The sequence below is a fragment of the Pleuronectes platessa genome, chromosome 18, assembly GCF_947347685.1.
Source record: "Pleuronectes platessa chromosome 18, fPlePla1.1, whole genome shotgun sequence".
In the NCBI taxonomy this organism is placed as follows: Eukaryota; Metazoa; Chordata; class Actinopteri; order Pleuronectiformes; family Pleuronectidae; genus Pleuronectes; species Pleuronectes platessa.
The window spans coordinates 21,452,793-21,473,595 of record NC_070643.1 but is presented as its reverse complement, the minus strand read 5'-3'; the positions used below and the strand labels follow the sequence as shown (position 1 = coordinate 21,473,595).

Genomic DNA, 20,803 nt, shown 5'->3' with positions numbered 1-20,803 from the left:
CTACTATTTACAGCTGATTGTAAAATGATGTTAATTGGTTAATAAGTTCTCAATAACTTGAGTTGTTGTTCCGACTTGACATGGTGTTCTTGCGAATTTTCCAAAATTTGAGCTGAAGTTCTCTTTTGTTATTTAACTCGTGTGTGAAAACAGATTTTCCTCAAGCAGCCATGAGCCTCTATGATCATTGATTGTGACTTGTTGTTGTCTGCAGATGGCTCTGAAAGGACCATCTGGACCAATGGGATTCACCGGACGCTCCGGACCCCTGGTATGTTACCAGTCACATATGACAAATCACTTGGACATATGGTTTTGGATTTTAATCATATAAATATATTTTTTCTTGAATTCACCTTTGAAGAATGAAGAGTTTTGATGATGATGATGATGATGATGATGATGATGATGATGATGATGATGATGATGATGATGATGATGATGGTGGTTTCTGTTTCAGGGGAACCCTGGAAGTCCTGGCCTGAAGGGAGAGGGTGGGGACCCTGGTCCTCAGGTAAAAACTCAACCTGAACTGTCACCTCACATCAACAATAAAAGCATTCAAATCATTATTTTAAATCAAATCATGTGTTATTAACCCTCTCTTTCAAATGTCACTATTGTGTATGTTATTAGTAAACTTATATATACACATATACAGTATTATCATATGAAAGACATTTATCACAGTTATCTGATTCATTTGTCAGGGCCCCAGGGGACCCAATGGTTTGATGGGTCCTCAAGGCAAATCAGGAAGAAGAGTGAGTATAAAAAAAAACAGTCTCTTTATTATTTCGTTTTTTCAATGTAGATATTATAAATTTGAAGTCATTAACTCAGGAGCAAACCCTTAACATGTGATCATATCGTTCCTCTGCTTGTGTCCTGACAGGGCCGGGCTGGAGCCGATGGTGCCAGAGGAATGCCCGGAGAGTCTGGTTCTAAGGTAACGTGTCTGGTGTCCTTCACTAACGGACGTCACCAGATTAACAGACAAAAAAGTCCTGCATGGGACAGATCTCCATTCATGAAAAATTCAATCTGTCAATTCATACAAACTTGATTCCATCTCCTGTGAGAAGAACTGACTGAGAGTCACAGCTTCAACTGTCAATCAGCTGTGTTTCTACCTCCTGCGTTACAATGATAATTCCTCACGTGTGTGTGTCTCTCTCAGGGTGACCGTGGCTTCGATGGTCTTCCTGGTTTGCCCGGTGACAAAGGACACAGGGTGAGCATCACAGCGCCACATCCACAGACTCAGACGACAGTGTGACCGCTCAGAACATGTCAACGACCTTGTCTTTGAACATGTATAAGAAAGTGAATACTTGAATAACCTGTTGGTAAGCAGCGGTGAAGAGTTTTCTCATCCCTCACTCCTCAAATCGTTCATCTCCGCAGGGTGACACCGGATCCCTGGGACCCGCAGGAGCTCAAGGAGAGGACGGAGAGAGGGTATGATGTGTTCTGAGAAAAGAATCTGACTTGACTCCAGAGGCACCGTGTGTCACTCGGTGTCTCTCTATAATCAGCATCTTTCCATTGACCTGTTGTGTGTTTGTGTTGTTTCAAGGGAGATGACGGAGAAGTCGGACCCAGTGGTCTCCCAGGTGAACCAGTGAGTGTTTCCATCACAGCGGATTTTAAATTTCTCCTCATTGTCTATTTTCCCAAGCGAGTTATCTTGACTTCTGGGGAAATATGTGTGTGTTTCTTCACCAACGCGTCCTTGTGTGTGTGTGTGTGTGTAGGGACCTCGTGGTTTGCTCGGACCCAAGGGTCCTCCTGGAATCTCTGGACCTCCTGTGAGTGCACAAATTTTCAAACTACATTGTTCCACTGTTGTTTTGGCAGCGCTGTTTAACCGCTGATCACCCACAGCACCTCCCGAAACAACACTGAAAGACGGGGATGTCCAGAAATGTAAAAATGATCATGTAACGTTCCAACAGTCGCCTCAAAACACCAAGAATCACCCAGGACTCAGGCAGCCAAATCCACAGGATCCATTTGACATACACATCATATTTACATGTAGAGTGGTAGAGCTCTTTTGTCTCTCAATGTTTGTCTTTCACAAAACTTGTAAACCTTCAAAATCTGAATCAAATTGGTCCTAAGTAGATTTTCAACCTACAAGGAATTTGCTCTGGTGTTTGGTGCATTAGGAAGATAGTAAGTAGAAAAATAAAGGCAGAAAATAAAGCAAATTCTAATGTACAAGAGAAAAAAGTGGGGAAAAAACTATAAAATTAATCAAATGTATAAAAATGAATGTACAATATATTAAAGAAAATATGAAATATGTGACATGCATCACAGACATGAATCCGTATAAATAGGGTTCCTCTTTGAGCAGATCTAAAGACACATATTTAGATATCAGGGTTTTCAACCTTGTGTTTTTGTTTTCTCATTGTTGACGTTGTCTTTATTCGTCCTCTCTTCCTCTCAGGGTGTGCGTGGAAACGACGGGCCCTATGGTCCCAAAGGAAACTTGGTCAGTGTCCCTTCTAGTTACACATTCAACCTTATGATTAAGCTTTTGAGTCAGACGAGAAATAGTAGCATAAGTTGCTGTGATGACACCAAATCTCTGATTCTCTCTTCCTCATGTCTCCTTCTCTGTGATCTTCAGGGTCCCCAAGGAGAACCAGGACCTCCAGGTCAGCAGGGAACCTCAGGAACTCAGGTGAGACAGAGGAATGGTCGTCATTATCGAATACTTGTGACTCTTTCACCACTAAGCTGTGTGACAAAGAGCCAAGACGTGCTTACACAAAGGAAACTCTCATATTAAACATGTGGATTTTGATGTTTAATTAATTATTTTTTCTTCTGCAGGGAATGGCAGGACCTCAGGGAGCCCTCGGACCTCCAGGAGAGAAAGTAAGAAACTCGTTCTGTCCTGAAAAGATACAGGAAGTTGATGTGAACATGCTCCGTGGATGAGAGACATTATTGTCCATGTGTTGTTGGTGCTTGTCGAAGCCACCGTCTGGATGTGGAGTAGAGCTTTCTGAGATACATTTAGATTTCTGATCAGCGATCAAACTTTATCCAGATATAAGACATTTGAAGTAGATATCGTTCATGGCTTCTTCTGTCCACTGAATGATGTCACTCACCTTGTCTTCCTGTCCATCAGGGTCCCACAGGAAAACCAGGTCTGCCAGGAATGCCCGGTGCTGATGGACCTCCTGTACGTTTGTCTCTCCCTTGTCTTTTAAATATATATAAATCTATGAATTAAGTTGAATCCACCAGCGCAGGACATCTTTATGAAGCTTGAGCTTTCTGTCCTCTCTTCTCAGGGTCACCCAGGGAAGGAGGGGCCTCCTGGCACCAAAGGAAATCATGTGGGTGTCAATCATAACACCATCACAGCACGTCGCTTCCATTTGACAAACACAACTCAACAATTACATTTGACTCTAAGCAGGAAAAAATGATACTAAAAATGAAATAAATAGATTCAAATGCATATCCATACTTTATTTAAATCGGGTTGTGTCCATTTTGCGAAATATTTATTGTGTTGTTAACTGGTCCGTCTTCTTTTGACCTTCTCCAGGGTCCCAACGGTCCTCAGGGTGGTATCGGCTATCCTGGCCCTCGAGGCGTCAAGGTTGGTGCAGTTCATCTTTACAGAGAGCGAATACAAAATGACCTCGCAAACACAAGACTTGTTTCTTTGGAGAATCATTGTCCTGATTATTTAATCCTTTGATTGCAGGGAGGACAGGGAATCCGTGGCCTGAAGGGACACAAGGGAGAGAAGGTAAGTGATGCATTTCAAAAATGAAAAAATATAAATTAACAAAAAAACACACTTTAGAAATAAAGTCCCTTCAATGACGATTGATGCACAGCAGACAAATGTTCCTTTCAATAACAAGGTTCATATTTTCTTTTGCTGCATGTTTAAATATTTTTTTGTTATGGTTATTTGTGTTTCTAGGGAGAAGATGGTTTCCCTGGAGTTAAAGGAGATTTCGGCGCAAAGGGAGAGAGGGTAAGATGGAGTAGCCGATTGGTTCATTGGTTCGTTCATGTAATGATGAATTGATCTTTACATATTACTCTTGCTATGTTGTGTCGATTGTTTCTGACGGCTGAGCTTTTGTTCTGTGTGCCGCTGACAGGGAGAGCTCGGAGTACCAGGACCCAGAGGAGAGGACGGTCCAGAGGGGCCGAAGGGTCGCGTCGGACCCCCTGGTGAGCTCGGACCACTTGGACTTGTTGGAGAGAAGGTACGACACGTTGAGCACGGACGAGATGACATGAACGACTCTTTGCAACATGAGATCAGATCCCGATGTTCTGAGCAGCGTCGTTTGCTGTTTAAACTGCAGATTAAGATGATATCCACTAATTTCTTAAGAAATTTAGAATTTCCTTTAAATCAAGGGCAGGCCTGTTTTTAATACGTTTGGCAAGGAAATGTCATCGTGCTGCCCTCTTGTGGTTGTTTGTACATTTGCTGAAACAGATTTTAAGATTGTACCAAAAGTATATCTGAATGAAGAATGTCCACGGCTGCCTTACACTCAGTTCATTGCATTTGAATGTGATTGTAATAAAATATCATCTCGTATTACAGAATATAATCATCAATATTTGCAGTTCTTAATACAAACTTCTGTGGAAACATCAGTAATCTTGAAACAAAAAGGCAGCTGTGTGATTCAGGTTATTAATGATGTGATCATGTGACTCCAGGGTAAACTTGGTGTACCTGGTCTCCCTGGATATCCTGGAAGACAAGGACCTAAGGTGAGAGGGATCCCCCCCCCCCGTCTTGTTTATTCACTGACTGTATCTCCGTCCTCGTCGTGGTGTAAAACTGTGCTGATGTTGATTCTGTCTGTTTAGGGATCCCTCGGATTCCCAGGTTTCCCTGGTTCAAACGGCGAGAAGGGAACAAGGGTGAGTCGGCAGTTTATGATTAAAACTATAAAAGTTCTCACAGTGATACAGAGCCTGTATCACTGTCTTGAGCCTGTTGAGCCTGTTATTAATCTTGTTGTGTTTTTCAGGGTCTTTCTGGCAAAGCAGGACCAAGAGGACAAAGAGGACCAACGGTGAATTTCACTCTTTGAACATTTTGTTTCTGCTCTGATTTTATGTGACTCAAAGTCTGTAGAAAAACATGTATGAAAAAGCAAAGTGCTTTGATCGCCCCCTGGTGGTTCGCTACAGGACAGGTCATAAACCCTGCCTCCTCCATGTAAGCATCTGGGACATGGACTAGACAAAAATATAATTCACCCTCGATGGTTTCTTTTATTTTAAGTCGTTCTTCTCACACTGATGTAGCTTCAAGTGTTTGAGTTCATAATTAGTTATTTGACAGAAACAGGTGAAGACACTGATCTCTACTGCACAGGCTCCAAATGATGTCATCAGTGTTCTTATCTGGGATATTTGGGCTTAATTTCTGGATAGTAGGAGGAAATGGAGATGTGTCATCCATTTAATTTACAGTCCTTGATGAGCTAATAAACTGCAGTGACAGAGAGCGTCACATTTAATTGATCCTGACTGACGAAGGCTTTTCTCTGCTTGTGACCATCAGGGCCCCAGAGGGCAGCGAGGGCCGAGGGGCTCCACCGGGAAATCAGGAGCAAAGGTTTGTCCACACATTTCATTTTTAAATTTAACTCAAACAATCTAATAATTTCACAGAAAATGATTATCTTTAGAAAATAATTCTTTATATATTTATATGCAGAACTGAGTATTTACACATTCTGTTTATTAAATGTCATGTTAATTTTTTATTTCAAAGGGAACCTCAGGAAGCGATGGCCCATCAGGTCCTCTCGGAGAGAGGGTAAGCTCTTCATTTTCACTCCCTGAGATCATTTCCTGTTTTGGGTTGTGGTAATCATATATAACATGTTCATAAGACTTTTGATGACGTTACATGTTGTGATTATATCGTTTGTTGTTGTCTCACCAGGGATTGCCCGGGCCCCAGGGAGCCAACGGTTTCCCCGGACCAAAGGGACCTCCCGTAAGAAGACCCTCTAACTCCAGTTATATTTTATTGACTGTATCCGTTTGACTGTTAATCATTCGTGTTTATAGGGAGAACTGTCTTAGAGTAGAGAAAATCATCGTTGATATTTGATGTTTCCTCACAGGGACCACCAGGAAAGGATGGGCTGCCTGGACACCCTGGCCAGAGAGGAGAAGTTGTACGTTTAATATCTTTATTTTTAATATTTATGGTTTATTGTTTTTTATTGATCAATTATTCACATGTTCAAACAATTTATACAATTTATTTTTCCTTTTAAACAGATGCAAAAATAATAGTATAGATAAATAAGGATCCCATAAGGTGTACAAGGCAGAAGGATATGTCTATATACAACTAATCCAAAATATAGATTTCTGGTATCTGTCCAATGTTGACATCATGTATTCCCTCTACAATTTCTTAACACAAAAAACACAAAAATATATGTATTTTTATGCTCCTCTACCTGTAACCTGATAATTCTCGTCCCTGTGTTTTACTTTTTACTTCCATTTGCAGACATTTCGATAAGAAAATGAGGCCGGTTGGTTTTAAGAGAAATCAGGGGGAAATAAATATGCACCTGACACATTTTCCTTATATCTAATCCGAGCAATGACTTCACGGTCACAGTAATCTCTAAAAACTTTCATGATCATGTGAGGAGGAAATATGAGTCAGCAACAACACACATTATTCACATTTCTTTCTCTTTATCTCATGAGTCGGACCGATTATCAGTTAACTGAGTTTATCTCCTGCAGGGTTTCCAAGGTAAGATGGGTCCACCTGGGCCTCCTGGAGTCGTTGGACCTCAGGTGAGTTCCATGAACCCAGTTCACAAGTTTGTAATACGACAAATCAGCTGATTTTCAACACAACACCACAACCTGTTCCTCTTTTTGTTTTTTCTTTTTCTTTACACATCAATTCTCTTTGTTTCCTCTTTCCTCTGCCAACATCCTCTTCTCCTCTCTTTCTCCTTCTCTCCATCTCCATCTGTTTCTCCGTCCTCCCAGGGTCCATCAGGAGAGACCGGCCCCATGGGCGAGCGCGGCCACCCCGGACCCTCAGGTCCACCTGGAGAGCAGGGACTTTCTGGTCCCTCAGGAAAGGAGGGCACCAAGGGAGACTCTGGACCCCCAGGAGGCCCCGGAAAAGATGGGCCCTCAGGACTGAGAGGCTTCCCCGGTGAGAGAGGACTGCCTGGAACCCCTGTGAGTATGACCTAAACAAAAGTAAACACGGCCTAAATTATCAGGCTGATACTTTAGATAAGATCAATAATTTGACTTTTGTCTGAAACCTTTTGGTCTTTTTTTGCAGGGAGGTGGAGGACTGAAGGGAAGTGAAGGACCTGCCGGACCTCCTGGACCTGCTGTACGTCTCAAACCCAATGAACGATTCATTCTCAAAATTAGAACATCGCTCAGTAGAGTTCTGACGTGATTCCCAGATCTGCTTTTACAAAGTTCTTTCTTGGCCCATGTCACATCCTCGTTTCGCTGAAATCTGTTCTGTAGTTTTTGTGTAATCGTAACAAACACACTGGGGTGAAAACATAAAAATCTCAAGACACAGACACACAAGTAGTTATATCCGACTCGGATCCGCATCAACATTTGTGTTTGTTTCTGCCTAAAAAAATCTCAATTTTTTTAAATGTTTGAATATTTCATGATCAAATCATTTCACAGTAACAGTTTGACTCTGTACTTCTGTAATAAGAATCATTAACAACCTCTGTCTTCATGATGCTGTACCTGTGCAGGGGTCTCCTGGTGAGAGGGGACAAGCTGGTACTGCTGGACCTGTAGGACCTCCTGGCAGACCAGGCCCTCAGGGGCCACCTGGACCCGCCGGAGAGAAGGGAGTTCCTGTGAGTACTCTGGAGATGTTTCCCTTTCTCCATCCAGCTTAAGAAAAAAAAATCAACTCTTAATTCTGCTCTTTCTCCTGTTAAGGGCGAGAAAGGACCTATTGGATCGGCAGGTCGTGACGGAGTGCAGGGGCCCGTGGGTCTGCCTGGCCCCGCCGGAACACCTGGAGTACCCGGAGAGGACGGAGACAAGGTCAGTAACTCGAAGAAGCAGCCATCCCTTTCAAAGCGTCCTTTTCAAATCGTCCGGTGGGGCTCACCCTGTCAGTATCAGCGCTTTGTTTCAAACTCTGCAGTGACCTGCATGTTTCCTTGTCATTTCAGGGTGAGGTTGGAGAGCATGGTCAGAAGGGCGCCAAGGGAGGAAAGGGAGAACACGTGAGTAACGATAATCAAACTGTCGGACGTATTTCCAATGGAGATAATCAGAGTTAAATTTGTGAATGAAGTTGCTGGTTTGCTCACATTTTTCTTTCTTTTGGCAGGGTCCTCCTGGTCCCCCTGGGCCGATGGGTCCGGTCGGTCAGCCTGGTCCTGCTGTAAGTTCAACTCTCTGACAGACAGTTTGCAGCACCAGTTGTTTGTTTCTGGTTGTGTACGGGCACAAACTTAACATCACCATGTCTTTCTTTGTGTTTGTGTCTCTGTGCTGCAGGGAGCTGATGGAGAGCTGGGACCCAGGGGCCAGCAGGGGCCTTTTGGAGCCAAAGGTGACGAAGGATCCAGAGGATTCCCAGGAGCCCCAGGACCCATCGGACTGCAGGTAAAAATATCACTATTAAATTATTACACACATCATTTTCTTACCACCAGACTTCTCCTGCCGTGTTTTGACTTCATGGTTGTTTAGTTTCTTGATTCTGTTTAATCAACATACAGCTTTTTAATATGCTCTTTACCTGCTTTTTATATTTCATTTTCATTTTAATGCTGCTTTTATGTGAAACACTTCTGAATGACGTGTGCCATAAAAATAAAGTTTATTCTTATCATTATTATTATTGAGTATTTACATGACGTTTTTGAGCTCCTGTGCTAAGTTGCTAAATCAAACTGCTTCTTTGTGTAACTGCAGGGATTGCCGGGACCATCAGGTGAGAAGGGAGAGACGGGAGACGTTGGACCTCTGGTGAGTTTCAGAAATATATTGTTACCATGATGCCCAGTTCATTGATTAATTTTTACACTGGTAAAATTCATAAATGATGATACAAGGACAAACCTGTTTGTTTTTCCAGGGTCCTCCAGGCCCTCCAGGACCCCGCGGCCCTGCTGGACCCAGCGGTGCTGATGTGAGTGTTTCTGTAGAACTGTTAGTGCAATGATGCAGCATCGACTGTGAGTGGTAACGTTTTAAATGAGACTAGAAGAGAGAAACTCAAAATCCCACAACATCGCTGTGGTTTCTTTTTGAGATTGAATCAAGTAGAATGTATGCAGGTAGACTTGTAGACTACATAAGTCAAAAAGTAAAATAGCTCTTTTTTGGGTGATAACAACCGTTTTGACAGAAATGACCAAATTGTTTTGGGTTTGAAATGTCTTTGTGTTTTTCAGGGTCCTCAAGGTCCACCTGGTGGTTTGGGTAACCCTGGAGCCATTGGAGAGAAGGTTCGGAGATTAAATTGATATTTCAGCATGGAAATAAAAGAACTGAATTCAATCAACTTGTCTCGTGAACTAATAGAAGCTCTGTTTGTCCTGCAGGGAGAGTCTGGTGAGTCTGGACCACCTGGAATTGGCGGAGAACCTGGAAAGAAGGTGAGTGTGTGTGTCTTTAGATCAGGAGTCTGAACCTTCACTGACCTTCAGGAGCATCCGTTAATAACATGTCCTCCTGCCGCAGGGTCCTCGTGGAGAGCGCGGAGAGAAGGGAGAGGCTGGACAATCTGGAACTGCTGGACCTGCTGGAGGACGAGGACGACCTGGAGACGACGGACCCAAAGGCAACCCGGTAAGACACCCACAGAGAGACGAGCACCAACAAACACACACAGTGACATCGGTTCACAGATCGATGATTTCTCTGCAGAACCAACATGTGAATTCCTCTTTAAATGTCCTCTTTCTCTCTAACCTCAGGGTCCTGTTGGATTCCCTGGAGATCCCGGACCACCTGGTGAGCTGGGACCCAGAGTGAGTATTGGTTTTTTTTATAATTAATGTCAGCATCATATTTAAGTCATGTTTTCTGTGGCTGCACATGTCGTCTCTAAAATCTAAACTCTGCTCTGATTTACTTCAGGGTCAAGATGGCGCCAAGGGAGAGAGAGGAGAAGATGGCGAAGCTGGAGAATCTGTAAGTCAAAGACGCAGTGATGCAGGTATTTGAATGAAGTATTAAAAACAACCTGATTCATTCTCTCTGCCTCTTACTGCAGGGCTCCCCTGGACCTCCTGGTGAGAACGGATCTACTGGCCCATTAGGAAAGAGGGTAAGGTCACCGTCCTCATGTGGCACTACTTCCACATATAAGTCACATCGGCCGTCAAAATGCATCCTGCGATTTAGCTTCTTCTCTGCAGTGTAATAGATCAAATCAGCTGAATGTTGCAGCGTAAAACCTGTTCTGTTTTTACTCTGGTGGGTGAAATGAGAGGAAATGTTTTATTTGACAAAAAAACGTTTTTGCATCATCAGTGTAGCAGCTATTCAGGAGGTAGTTAATCAGAAGTGCAGCCAGTGACGTTGTTTTGAGTTTGGATTCCCTGTTTTGGATATTTGTTGTGCCGACATAATGCTCTGACCTTGTAGTGATCCTTCTCACTTCACTTCACAGGGTCCTGCTGGAACGAGAGGACCAGAGGGACGTCAGGGAGAGAAGGGAACCAAGGTGAGTGTTTTAAGCTTCCTGTGTTTCTAAACTCAAAGCAGACAGTTCAACCAATACTTCATGATGTCTGTGGGGTCTTAAGGAATCTAAAAATGTAATAATCTGAATTTTAGGCCTTGAAAAGTCCTGAATATGTCAAATTATAGGTCTTGAACACATTTAGGTTGGTATTCATTCAATATTCATTTAACACTATTGTGGCGGATAGTAATGTGTTGTAGTTCTTTCTCAATGCTACAGACATTAATATGCAGTAATAAAAATACAAACAAGAACAACATGCAACTGGCACATGGTCGTCCACAAGCACTCGGCTTGTCTGTTGAAACACTTTGATACTGTCTCTGTAATCTGAGAGATAATGTTCATGTTCTATTCATGAGGAAGTGAAAGAAACTTTAGGACTGTGATAGTTATCTCTGTCACGTAACATAAATCTTCACAAACATTTGAATCCTGTTTCTCCTCCTCGTCCTTCACAGGGAGACTCAGGTGCTGTTGGCCCACCAGGGAAAACCGGCCCCGTTGGCCCCCAGGGGCCGGCAGGAAAACCTGGAACAGAAGGTCTCCGAGGACTCCCAGGATCAGTGGTAAAATAATAATACATTTCATTTCATGGTGCCGTTATAGACATAATTAAACACATCAACAGCATCAAAAGCATCGGATAAATAATACAATATTCAGCTTGTGTGTTCGAGTTGTTTTTGATGGTGTCATTGATGAATCTGTGTTTCAGGGAGAGCAAGGATCTCCAGGACTTGCTGGACAGAAAGGTCCATCTGGACCCCTGGTGAGATAACATCACCTTTTAGTTTTCATTTATTCTTTTACTCAGCAGCTGATTCTTCCGGCTCCTTTATTCTTCAATCCTCCACCTGTCCTCCACCATCTCTCTCCACATGTTCACATCTTCTTCTTCTCTCCCTTCTCTTCTCATCTTCCTCCTGCAGGGACCTCCTGGTTTGCCAGGTCTGCGTGGAGAGCCCGGTGGAAAGGGAGAGAAGGGACACCCAGGTCTCATCGGCCTCATCGGACCCCCAGGCGAGCAGGGAGAGAAGGGAGACCGAGGTCATTCCGGGCCTCAGGGATCCTCCGGAACCAAGGGAGAGACTGTGAGTCCTGCAGCCTGTGTCACATGTCAGACTCGTCAGCTGTCAGTCACATTCATGTAGAGATTCATGTTTATCTTCATGTCATGTCTCATATGTTGTTCTAGGGAATGTCCGGCGGCTCCGGACCCCTCGGCCCTGCTGGTCCTCCTGGTCTGCCTGTGAGTGCACTTCAATACACTGCCCCACTTCCCTCTTCCTCTGGATTCCATCATGTTTTTCAGCTTTATACTAAATATATAAAATGGTAAAACAATGGAGGATGATTGAAATACAACTAAAGACTCGTATCTTTTCCAGGGTCCTCAAGGTATCAAGGGAGCTAAGGGTTCTTCTGTGAGTATATTTTAAAAGACACAATGTGATTGACATTGTTCCTGAATAATCCATTGACTTTGATTTAATGCTACAATGCTTTTCTTCCAGGGAGGAGCTGGTCCAAAGGGAGAAAAGGGTGTTCAGGGACCTACTGGATCTCCTGTGAGTGATTCTTTATGAAAATGTCAGGATTAATCATTTGAATTCCTCCTCGCTCACTCTTGCAACTCATTGATGATGTCATTGTGAACTTGCTTGCCAGGGCCCACCAGGCGAGGTCATTCAGCCGCTGCCCATCCAGAGGAGTCCCAAGTCCAAGCGCTCCATCGACGCCAGCCAGCTGCTGCCCGAGTCCGACCCCGACATGCCTGCCTCTGACGCCGCTGGCACTGAGTTCCTGATGGGCAGTGAAGGCATGGAGGAGATCTTCGGCTCGCTCAACTCACTTCGCCAGGAGATCGAGACCATGCGTTTCCCTCTGGGCACCCAGGACAGCCCCGCCCGCACCTGCCAGGACCTGCACCTCAGCCAGCCAGACCTCAAAGACGGTAACGGACTCAACCCAGAATCTTACCGTCATGAAGATGAGGCTGATCCCTTCATTGATCAATGCAAATTACAGATAACAACCAAGAACATAACTGCAAGAACTAATACATAAAAAGGGGAATTTAAATTTCAATAAAACCTAATGTTCCCACCTTGCTTTGTCTCTGTCTCCCTCTGCAGGAGAATACTGGATCGACCCCAACCAGGGCTGCTCCAGAGACTCCTTCAAGGTCTTCTGTAATTTCACCAACGGAGCAGAGACGTGTCTGTATCCCAGCAGGACCATCAACACGGTCAGTCCAACATCCCTCCACCAGGGGTGTAAACATATCCTCCTTGGCTGAGATCATAACCTGATGAGACGTTGGTTCAGAAAATGATCCGTGCTTCTATAAAATGTCCTTTTTTTCTCAAACAAGTTGTTTTTAGTTATTGGTGCAAAAATCCACATATCAAACTAAACCCATGTGACTTTGACATTTGTGTTTGCAGGTAAAGATGAGCTCCTGGGACAAGGAGACTCCAGGATCCTGGTACAGTCAGTTCTCCACTGGTACTAAGGTTAGAGCCCCGACACTTTGTTTTTAATTTTATTCCATTAGATTTAATATTTTCTCACTTTATGTTAATTCTGCATATTCTTCCTCCTCGTGCTCGTAGTTCTCCTACGTGGACTCTAACGGTGAGGGCGTGGGTGTGGTCCAGCTGGGCTTCCTGCGTCTCCTGAGCGTCCAGGCCCGTCAGAACGTCACCTACCACTGCCACCGCTCCGTGGCCTGGGCCGACCAGAGCGCCAACAACAACTACGACCGGGCGCTGCACCTGAAGGGCGCCAACGAGGAGGAGCTGAGCTACGAGACCAACCCCTACATCAAAGCCTTGATCGACGGCTGTTCTGTGAGTTCACACACACACAAACACACACACACACACACACACTCACACACTCAAAGTGAAGCCAAAACCTCTACCTCGCCCCCTGGTGGCTGGCTGCAGTATAGGTCTTTAACTGAGCCTCCTTCATGTGACATGAACCAAACCAAAAAGTAAAAGTAAAATCCTTTGTTCACATTCTGATTCTGACGTGTGTCTCGTCTCTGTGTCGCCCCCTGCAGTATCGTAAGGGCTTTGACAGGACAGTCCTGGAGGTCAACACACCACAGGTGGAGCATCTCCCCCTGCTGGACATCAAGGTGTCGGACTTTGGGGAGAGCAACCAGCAGTTTGGATTTGAAGTGGGACCTGTTTGTTTCCAAGGCTAAAAACACACATACACACACACAAACACACCATGCAGACGCACACACACATGCACTTAGAGACACAGTTATATATAAAAACACACACGCCCAGTAATTTGTAAATTAACTTGTAAATGATATGAAACACACACAAACACACAGACACACACACACACACAGATGCTGTTGTGAGACACACTCACGTACGTGCCTGGGGAAAGCAACATCCTTCCAACGAGTAATGGACGTCAAAGTAAAAAGTAAAGAGGAGAGAAATCAAATAAAACACTTGTGAAGAGGAGATCATCCTCACGTCCGCGAGAAAGGAAGAAAAACCCGGAGAGAGTAAAACAGTGTTTTCTTTCCCAGCAGCCGGGGGCCGGCACGAGGCCTGTCGGCAACTTGCCTCCGATCGCCCTCTCACTCATCTCTCTCCTTCCCGCTGTCTCTCTCTCTTTTTTTTTCGCCCCCCCCACTCACCTCACCTGCTCTACCTCCCCCCTCTTCCTCCCCCCGCCACAGAAAGGGTCACGTTTAGACATCATTTAGATTTTTGTACAAACACATGCACCCTGCGAGCAGCGTGTTTGACGGTCGCTCTCTTCGGTTCCTGGTTCCTGGTTTTGTTGATTATTTCTAAATCAACTTCTTTGCCTTTGCAAACCGGAACCTTCTGCCCGTGAACCAGGCGTCAGACCTGAAACCCTCTGACGGGACAATGGCGGCCGGTTCCACCTCTAACGTCTCCGGTCGTCCCGTCCTGCAGTGACCTGTCAATCACGTTGCTCACATTGTGACTCTCAGCTTTTACGCTTTCACGACAAAATGAACCAAAGAATTATCTCCACCAGTTTCCACCCAGTGTGAAAAGAGGGAACCAGCAGCTTCTGTTTTTGTTTGAACTGCCACCGAGAGAATCTGTTGCTGTTTTCTACTCATTGATTAGAAATGTGATTCACAGATGATTAGAGTGAAGAGGAATCTTTCTGGTGTGATGCAGTGAGGTCAACTGAATTAACTGGACGCTCTGTCCTCGGCCCTGAGAGCAGCAGAAACTGAATTTGTTTACATCCGTGTTCAGATGTGTGGATACATGAAGATCAGTGAATTAAAAAGCCATTGTTTTTATAAACTTGACGCTGTTGTACTTGCCTGTTAGTGTTGTCTTCTTCAATGGGCTGATTCTTCACCGTCTGGACACTTTGATGATTGTTTTAACATCCAAGGACATTTTCTCACTTTTGCAGCACAGAACATCATCAGGGTTTAAACCTGTCACCGGGATTTGAACGTTCCCTCCTTCTCTCTTTTATTTACCTGCAGCAGTGAATAAAATACAAGCTTTACTGAAAGAAACTGTGTGGCGAGGAGCTAATTATACCAACGTTTGAGAATTCACTACGAGTCCTCCATCGTCTTTAGTCTCTTTTAAGATTTCATGAAGCTTCTTACTGGGGAAAATGTGCATTACATTCCATTTGTACAGAAATAGTGATATTCTATTGTATTTATTTAAACCAAACAGGGTGCTTTGAGATTTAAAAAAGAAACAAGAACCTCCAGATATTCCAGTCAAATCTGGGATATTTCATTTGTATTTATTTCCTGTAGCTGACGCTTGAAGGTCAAGTGGCGCGTCCACCTCGCTGCCAGCCGGAGTCACGGTGCTTCTGTTCTCGCCCTGTCCAAACTCCTTGTGTACAACCAAACAATCTGTGGCCATATTTTATTGTAATATCCCTTTTTTTAGTGTTTTCATCAACTGTACTGTGCTGTTCAATTTTGCTTCCACTGTAATGATTAAATGGTGACTCTCCAGTTCTGTCACACTTCCTTGTCGTTGCTACTTGACCTGTGTTTGTTTTTTGGTTTCGGGCTCAGGTTCTTGCTTCGCCGAGCTTTAATAGGCAGATACATTTTGATTAGTCCTTAATTAATTAATTGATCCTAAAGTTTCTGTGTGAGACCACAGCGAGAAGGAGAAAGGTTGTGAGAGGGGGGGGGGGGGGGCAACTCTGTCAGCACCACGGGATTAAACCTGAATCAGATTATTGTTTGTAAGAATAAAGTGGCTGAGGGGCGATGTCATACTAAGGGTCTGGGTTTATTTGTTTTTTTAATGTGTTTGTTTTTTGAAGTATAAGGGAAATGGGGCGGGTTGGCCAAAGCTTAAAAAAAAATAAATCTGTCCTCAAGATTCTTCGGAGAGAACGACCTCGACTCTTTTTTGTTTTTATTGTGTTGAGGACAAACAACATTAAATGAAAATGGTGCTGAAAAGGGAAAAAAGTATTATTTTGAAATGTGTGTAAGTAATTTTTTTTCAAAATTCCTGTTTCTGTAATATATAATCTTTTTAAAAAGAGCTGTTTGACTCTTGTTTTTCTTCTCGTCAGAACGTTGTCTTACCGCAGATGGCCACAGGGCTGCGCTGTTTCTCATCTGGATAGGATGTGGAGCCAGGATTTAATATAATTGTTTAATCGTCAGCTATTAATCTTTCTGTTGTTCTTCTATTATAAAAACTTTTTGTGCCAAACTTATAAAAGACACTGTTAGCGTGTGGTTAGCATGTTAGCTTCCAGCTGTGTCACTGTAGAGATGCTCACAAATCAAATCTTTGAGGTAATTTTAGACGATTTTATCTAAAATGTTTTTAAGTATTATTTATTTTATCCACTTGATAGTTTGCAGCCGTAACTCAACACCAAAAAAATTCTTTTACATTTGCAGATTTACAACTTTTATTTTTATTTGCACCGTTTTCATTGAATCGTGGTTTGGTTGTGAGATTTGTGTTTCTACTGGTTTCGCACTATCAATTAAAACAGCGACCTCTTGTGGCCAGTTTCCGCTTCTCCTCCAGCGGATCTCTGATCAGTTTGTCTGAGCCAGAGACAGTGATTTACTTTGTAGATTCAAATTAAAACCACAACACGACTTTCACTACACAAACATCAGGTATTTATTAACACAAAAACAATCTTTACACTTTAGTGCATGATTTATAAAACACATTCAACGTTAATCAAAGAGCCACAAACAGCAGAATCTCTTCCCTTTAATAATTAAATGAACTACGAAGGAGCTCTCCTCCCATTGGTCTTCAGCAGCGTGACGGCCGTTCGATTCAGCCAATGAAAAGTCCACCTGACACAGAGACAGACATGAGTTGAGTTGTATCACCTAACTTTAAAAATGTGTTGAACATTATTTGCATATTCAAGCGTTTGTCCCTTGAATAAAAATTCTTCATATGTGTAACTTCTACTCTAGAGAAATTCAAAGTGCACGTGTGTTTCTACAGCAGCAGCTCTGACCTGTGACCTCGATGCTCGCGCCCGTGATGTACCGGGAGTCGTCGGAGGCGAGAAAGACACAAACATCAGCGACCTCTGGTGGACGGAGAGGAAAGACCAGTGAGGATGGAAACAGAGCATTTCAGATAAACAGGGACAATCCACAAGGTTTTTATTTACTCAGCGGAGAGGAGGGAAGTGGAGGAAGATGAGGAGCATCCTGGAGTGAAGAGGGAGGAATTTATAACCTTACACTTACACTTCAAAGTGTTTTGTGTCCACGAAGAGAATATTTGAGCTGGTTCATCTTTTTAAAAATCTTGGTTTTAAATCTTGTTGGGAGCATAGAACCCTAAACATCTTGTACAATGTATATTTAGTTCGTTTTTATCCTTGAACGGATTCCCTGGTGGTGATCAGGATTTATCACGTTCACACGGAATGATTGGAGAACAAAAGCAAAGGGTGTCATTGCCAGGTGTTGCCACTAGGTGTCCCCAGCACACATGACACATAAACGAATCAACAGAGCTTTACCGACCTGCAGGTTCGCCCATTCTTCCCATTGGCACCAGAGATTTCATCTGAAACACAGGAGGTCACTGCAGAGTCACTGGGAACAGAGACTTCACTCAGACCTCAGACCTCAGACCGTCACATCGAGGGATTTAAAGTGGTTTCGTATCAGTGGAGGATTCTCTTCAGGCGCTCTACAGTAACAAATAGAGCGACTCAGCTGAACCCAGATCAGCCTGGAGCTGAGAAACTGGATTCAGTCGAGAATCAAGAGTTTATATGAATCATCGTTTAGAACAAAGTCCACGTGACGGATTTGTTGGAGCTGGAGGTTTGAGCTCAGTGACATTCTACATTCTACTGTTCTCTACTGTGTATAAATGAAAAGTAATATATTATCAAATGTCATTTATAATGATTTTATAGTTTTTTAACTGTTTAACTGTATAACACTGAGTTTTCTCTGGTAGTTGAGGTAGTTCTGAACCTGTGTGTATCGTGTACCTTGGTAATAACCTTCTCTGGAACCTTATCCGTCATGGGCGTGGATATGAAGCCCGGCAGCACACAGTTACACCGGATCCCGAACCTGCAGACACGAGAGCAGATTGAAATGAGCCCGTCGGCTGGTTGTGTGTCTGTGTGTTGTCGTCTCACCTGCTCAGCTCTTTGGCTGCAGTTCTGGTTAAACCTTCCACTCCGGATTTAGAGGCGGCATAATTTGCCTGTCCAATGTTTCCCACCTGAAAAGGAAAACACAAAACACAACAAACTTCATCTTTTGACAGTTGGAAAAATGTCCATGACCACAGTTTGTATTTCTGCTTTTCTGCACAAAAGCCTCTGAGTTTCAGATGATTACTGAGATGTGAGGAGGTGAGGATGAGGCCGGCTGGAGTCTCACCTTCCCCACAATGCTGCCAACAGTAATCAAGGATCCTTTGGTTGCTCCACAGGCGACCAGGGCCTGAGCCACGGCCTGCGTGACCAAGAAGGAACCCTGAGAGAAGTGAGAGCAAATTCTCTGACTTTACAGAATCAAACACTTTGTTATCGAGCCTGTTCCCGTCCTCGATGGATCAGAGAGCAGTCACAGAAACGCACCTTCAGGTTGACCTGGATGACTTTGTCGAACTGCTCCTCCGTCATGTGGAGCAGGAAGTCGTCCTGGGTGATGCCGGCTGCGTTCACACACACCGAGGGAGGCTGGAAGAAACGAGTCTGCAGAGCGAGAGCAGGACAGAAAGAGAGAAGGAAAACAAGAGGGATCTCATGTGCTTCTCTGAAAAACACACACACACACACACACACACACACACACACACACACACACACACACACACACACACACACACACACACACACACACACACACACACACACACCTGTATACTTGTGATCAGCTTCGTCACGCTCTCTTTGGACGAGACGTCCACCACAGCCGCCATGTGACCCTGCCCTCTGAGGCCTCTCTGCAGGCTGCCCAGCGTCTCATTGGCCGACTCCTCACTGATGTCAGCGACCACCACGGAGGCGCCCTCGGACGCCAAGCGCTGGCACACCGCGCGTCCGATCCCGCTGCCTCCGCCTGAGTGAGAGGAGAACACAACGTTCTTTAAGATGATGAGATTTGAGGCGTTCTATCAACATTTTTCTTGATTTCTCAGAGAATATTTTTACATCATGTTCATGGGACGGATCTGTTGTCTTTGACTTTTCATTTTGTATTTGAATCATTTTCCGTCTATCGTTAAATTCACAATGTACGACTTTGCGTGTTATCTTTAAAGTTTGGTTTTCTTGTTTTTAATTTGTCCTCATTGTAACGGTACCGTTTTGAAAAGTGATATTATGTTGAGTGAGTTATTATTATAATTATGATCATCATACATTATTATTGTTTCAGCCAAAACGACAAACCAAATAAAACTACAGTACAATCAGCTATTTAAAAAGTACTTTGTTAAGGCTGAATTATAGTCCTGCGACTGCAACCGCGGAAGGCCACGCAGCTGCATCGACGGACTCGTTTTGGTTTATACTTCTCTAACATGCTGCGCGTGTTGCAACGCAATTCACCGCCAGAACCCTAGGCGGAGTAACGTTTTTTTTTCAAAGACAAAACACACAAAGAAGAAACGTCTTCTTCTTCGTCGACTGTTTATTTACATCGCCACTCCGGCTCCTCATAGCCTATTTCTGGCGGACAAATCGGCCAGTCAGTGACGGGTTATACAAGTGGTCATACTTTCGGATCTCTTCTGCCAAGTGCTCTTCTATTTGGTCCATATTCGTTCTTCTAAATCTTCCGTGATTTCCGCGTATTGTGGGGCATGAAACCGGAAACTAGAGTCCGGACGGGATGTAGTAAGCAGACCAATCACAAGCCTTGCGGGCTGCGTGAGGCTCGCGTCGCTTTGTCGTGTAGTTAGAAAAATTGGCGGACGCACGCAAGCCCGCAGAGGGCACGAAAGGGGCGTGTTGCGTGTCTTGCGTGCATGCGTGCAACCCGACTATAATTCGGGCTTCAGTACTAGTTGTACATTATTATAATAAATCGAAGTTTAAGTGTAATTCTGCGGTTTTTACTTCACTTAAATTCCAGTTTTTCAGTCTTGATTCGTGTCGTTAAGTTAAAACGGATCTTATATCAAATATAATGATAATGAATCAGGAAGATTTAACTTCCTGAAACCAAAAGTTAACAAACTAAAACTAAACCAACTGCAGCAAAGTTCCACAACAAAACCTCAGGTGTCATTTAAACTCAGTTGAACTGGTGAAGTTGATGTAGAAACAGGACATCGACACGTGATCTCTGTATATTCGTCTAAAAACATTAGAAAGTGTGTTAAAGTATGAATGTACCGGTGACCAGGGTCAGCCTCGACACGAGTCTCACAGCGGCCGCCATGATGGAGTCCTGTCGTGTTGTTGTAGTTTCAGGTTTCACCACCTGAGGGCACCAAAACACCGAGTGTCTGATTTCATTTCCGGTTCCGTTAACGGATCACGAGTCAT

At 43.8% G+C, this 20,803-nt stretch overlaps 2 protein-coding genes across 3 annotated transcripts in view; one reads left to right on the top strand and one right to left on the bottom strand.

The window, feature by feature from the left end:
- The window catches only part of col11a2 (collagen, type XI, alpha 2), a 29,459-nt gene extending 13,127 nt beyond the window's left edge, over positions 1-16,332 (top strand). For both annotated transcript variants that reach the window (XM_053447294.1, XM_053447295.1), the window contains 52 exons: positions 215-271; positions 461-514; positions 711-764; positions 896-949; positions 1,181-1,234; positions 1,408-1,461; positions 1,580-1,624; positions 1,758-1,811; positions 2,462-2,506; positions 2,645-2,698; positions 2,851-2,895; positions 3,155-3,208; positions 3,321-3,365; positions 3,581-3,634; positions 3,743-3,787; positions 3,968-4,021; positions 4,152-4,259; positions 4,729-4,782; positions 4,882-4,935; positions 5,046-5,090; positions 5,585-5,638; positions 5,798-5,842; positions 5,972-6,025; positions 6,156-6,209; positions 6,799-6,852; positions 7,054-7,251; positions 7,361-7,414; positions 7,806-7,913; positions 7,999-8,106; positions 8,238-8,291; positions 8,399-8,452; positions 8,569-8,676; positions 8,989-9,042; positions 9,152-9,205; positions 9,471-9,524; positions 9,621-9,674; positions 9,760-9,867; positions 9,996-10,049; positions 10,159-10,212; positions 10,295-10,348; positions 10,694-10,747; positions 11,230-11,337; positions 11,487-11,540; positions 11,701-11,862; positions 11,967-12,020; positions 12,160-12,195; positions 12,286-12,339; positions 12,440-12,725; positions 12,907-13,019; positions 13,219-13,287; positions 13,387-13,623; positions 13,842-16,332. In XM_053447294.1, coding sequence (XP_053303269.1) covers positions 215-271; positions 461-514; positions 711-764; positions 896-949; positions 1,181-1,234; positions 1,408-1,461; positions 1,580-1,624; positions 1,758-1,811; positions 2,462-2,506; positions 2,645-2,698; positions 2,851-2,895; positions 3,155-3,208; positions 3,321-3,365; positions 3,581-3,634; positions 3,743-3,787; positions 3,968-4,021; positions 4,152-4,259; positions 4,729-4,782; positions 4,882-4,935; positions 5,046-5,090; positions 5,585-5,638; positions 5,798-5,842; positions 5,972-6,025; positions 6,156-6,209; positions 6,799-6,852; positions 7,054-7,251; positions 7,361-7,414; positions 7,806-7,913; positions 7,999-8,106; positions 8,238-8,291; positions 8,399-8,452; positions 8,569-8,676; positions 8,989-9,042; positions 9,152-9,205; positions 9,471-9,524; positions 9,621-9,674; positions 9,760-9,867; positions 9,996-10,049; positions 10,159-10,212; positions 10,295-10,348; positions 10,694-10,747; positions 11,230-11,337; positions 11,487-11,540; positions 11,701-11,862; positions 11,967-12,020; positions 12,160-12,195; positions 12,286-12,339; positions 12,440-12,725; positions 12,907-13,019; positions 13,219-13,287; positions 13,387-13,623; positions 13,842-13,988 — 3,888 coding nt within the window. In that variant the 3' untranslated portion in view covers positions 13,989-16,332. The remainder of the gene's footprint in view (positions 1-214; positions 272-460; positions 515-710; positions 765-895; positions 950-1,180; positions 1,235-1,407; positions 1,462-1,579; positions 1,625-1,757; positions 1,812-2,461; positions 2,507-2,644; positions 2,699-2,850; positions 2,896-3,154; positions 3,209-3,320; positions 3,366-3,580; positions 3,635-3,742; positions 3,788-3,967; positions 4,022-4,151; positions 4,260-4,728; positions 4,783-4,881; positions 4,936-5,045; positions 5,091-5,584; positions 5,639-5,797; positions 5,843-5,971; positions 6,026-6,155; positions 6,210-6,798; positions 6,853-7,053; positions 7,252-7,360; positions 7,415-7,805; positions 7,914-7,998; positions 8,107-8,237; positions 8,292-8,398; positions 8,453-8,568; positions 8,677-8,988; positions 9,043-9,151; positions 9,206-9,470; positions 9,525-9,620; positions 9,675-9,759; positions 9,868-9,995; positions 10,050-10,158; positions 10,213-10,294; positions 10,349-10,693; positions 10,748-11,229; positions 11,338-11,486; positions 11,541-11,700; positions 11,863-11,966; positions 12,021-12,159; positions 12,196-12,285; positions 12,340-12,439; positions 12,726-12,906; positions 13,020-13,218; positions 13,288-13,386; positions 13,624-13,841) is intronic.
- Positions 16,333-16,908: 576 nt separating this feature from the next.
- hsd17b8 (hydroxysteroid (17-beta) dehydrogenase 8) lies at positions 16,909-20,700 on the bottom strand. Its single transcript, XM_053447319.1, has 9 exons — positions 20,651-20,700; positions 19,168-19,370; positions 18,887-19,003; positions 18,687-18,782; positions 18,440-18,525; positions 18,287-18,371; positions 17,808-17,850; positions 17,288-17,362; positions 16,909-17,117 (listed from the first exon to the last, which is right to left on the bottom strand). Exons 1-9 carry the CDS (start codon positions 20,694-20,696, stop codon positions 17,098-17,100), a joined length of 771 nt encoding a protein of 256 aa, XP_053303294.1. The 5' UTR covers positions 20,697-20,700; the 3' UTR covers positions 16,909-17,097.
- Between the last annotated feature and the right edge of the window lie 103 nt (positions 20,701-20,803).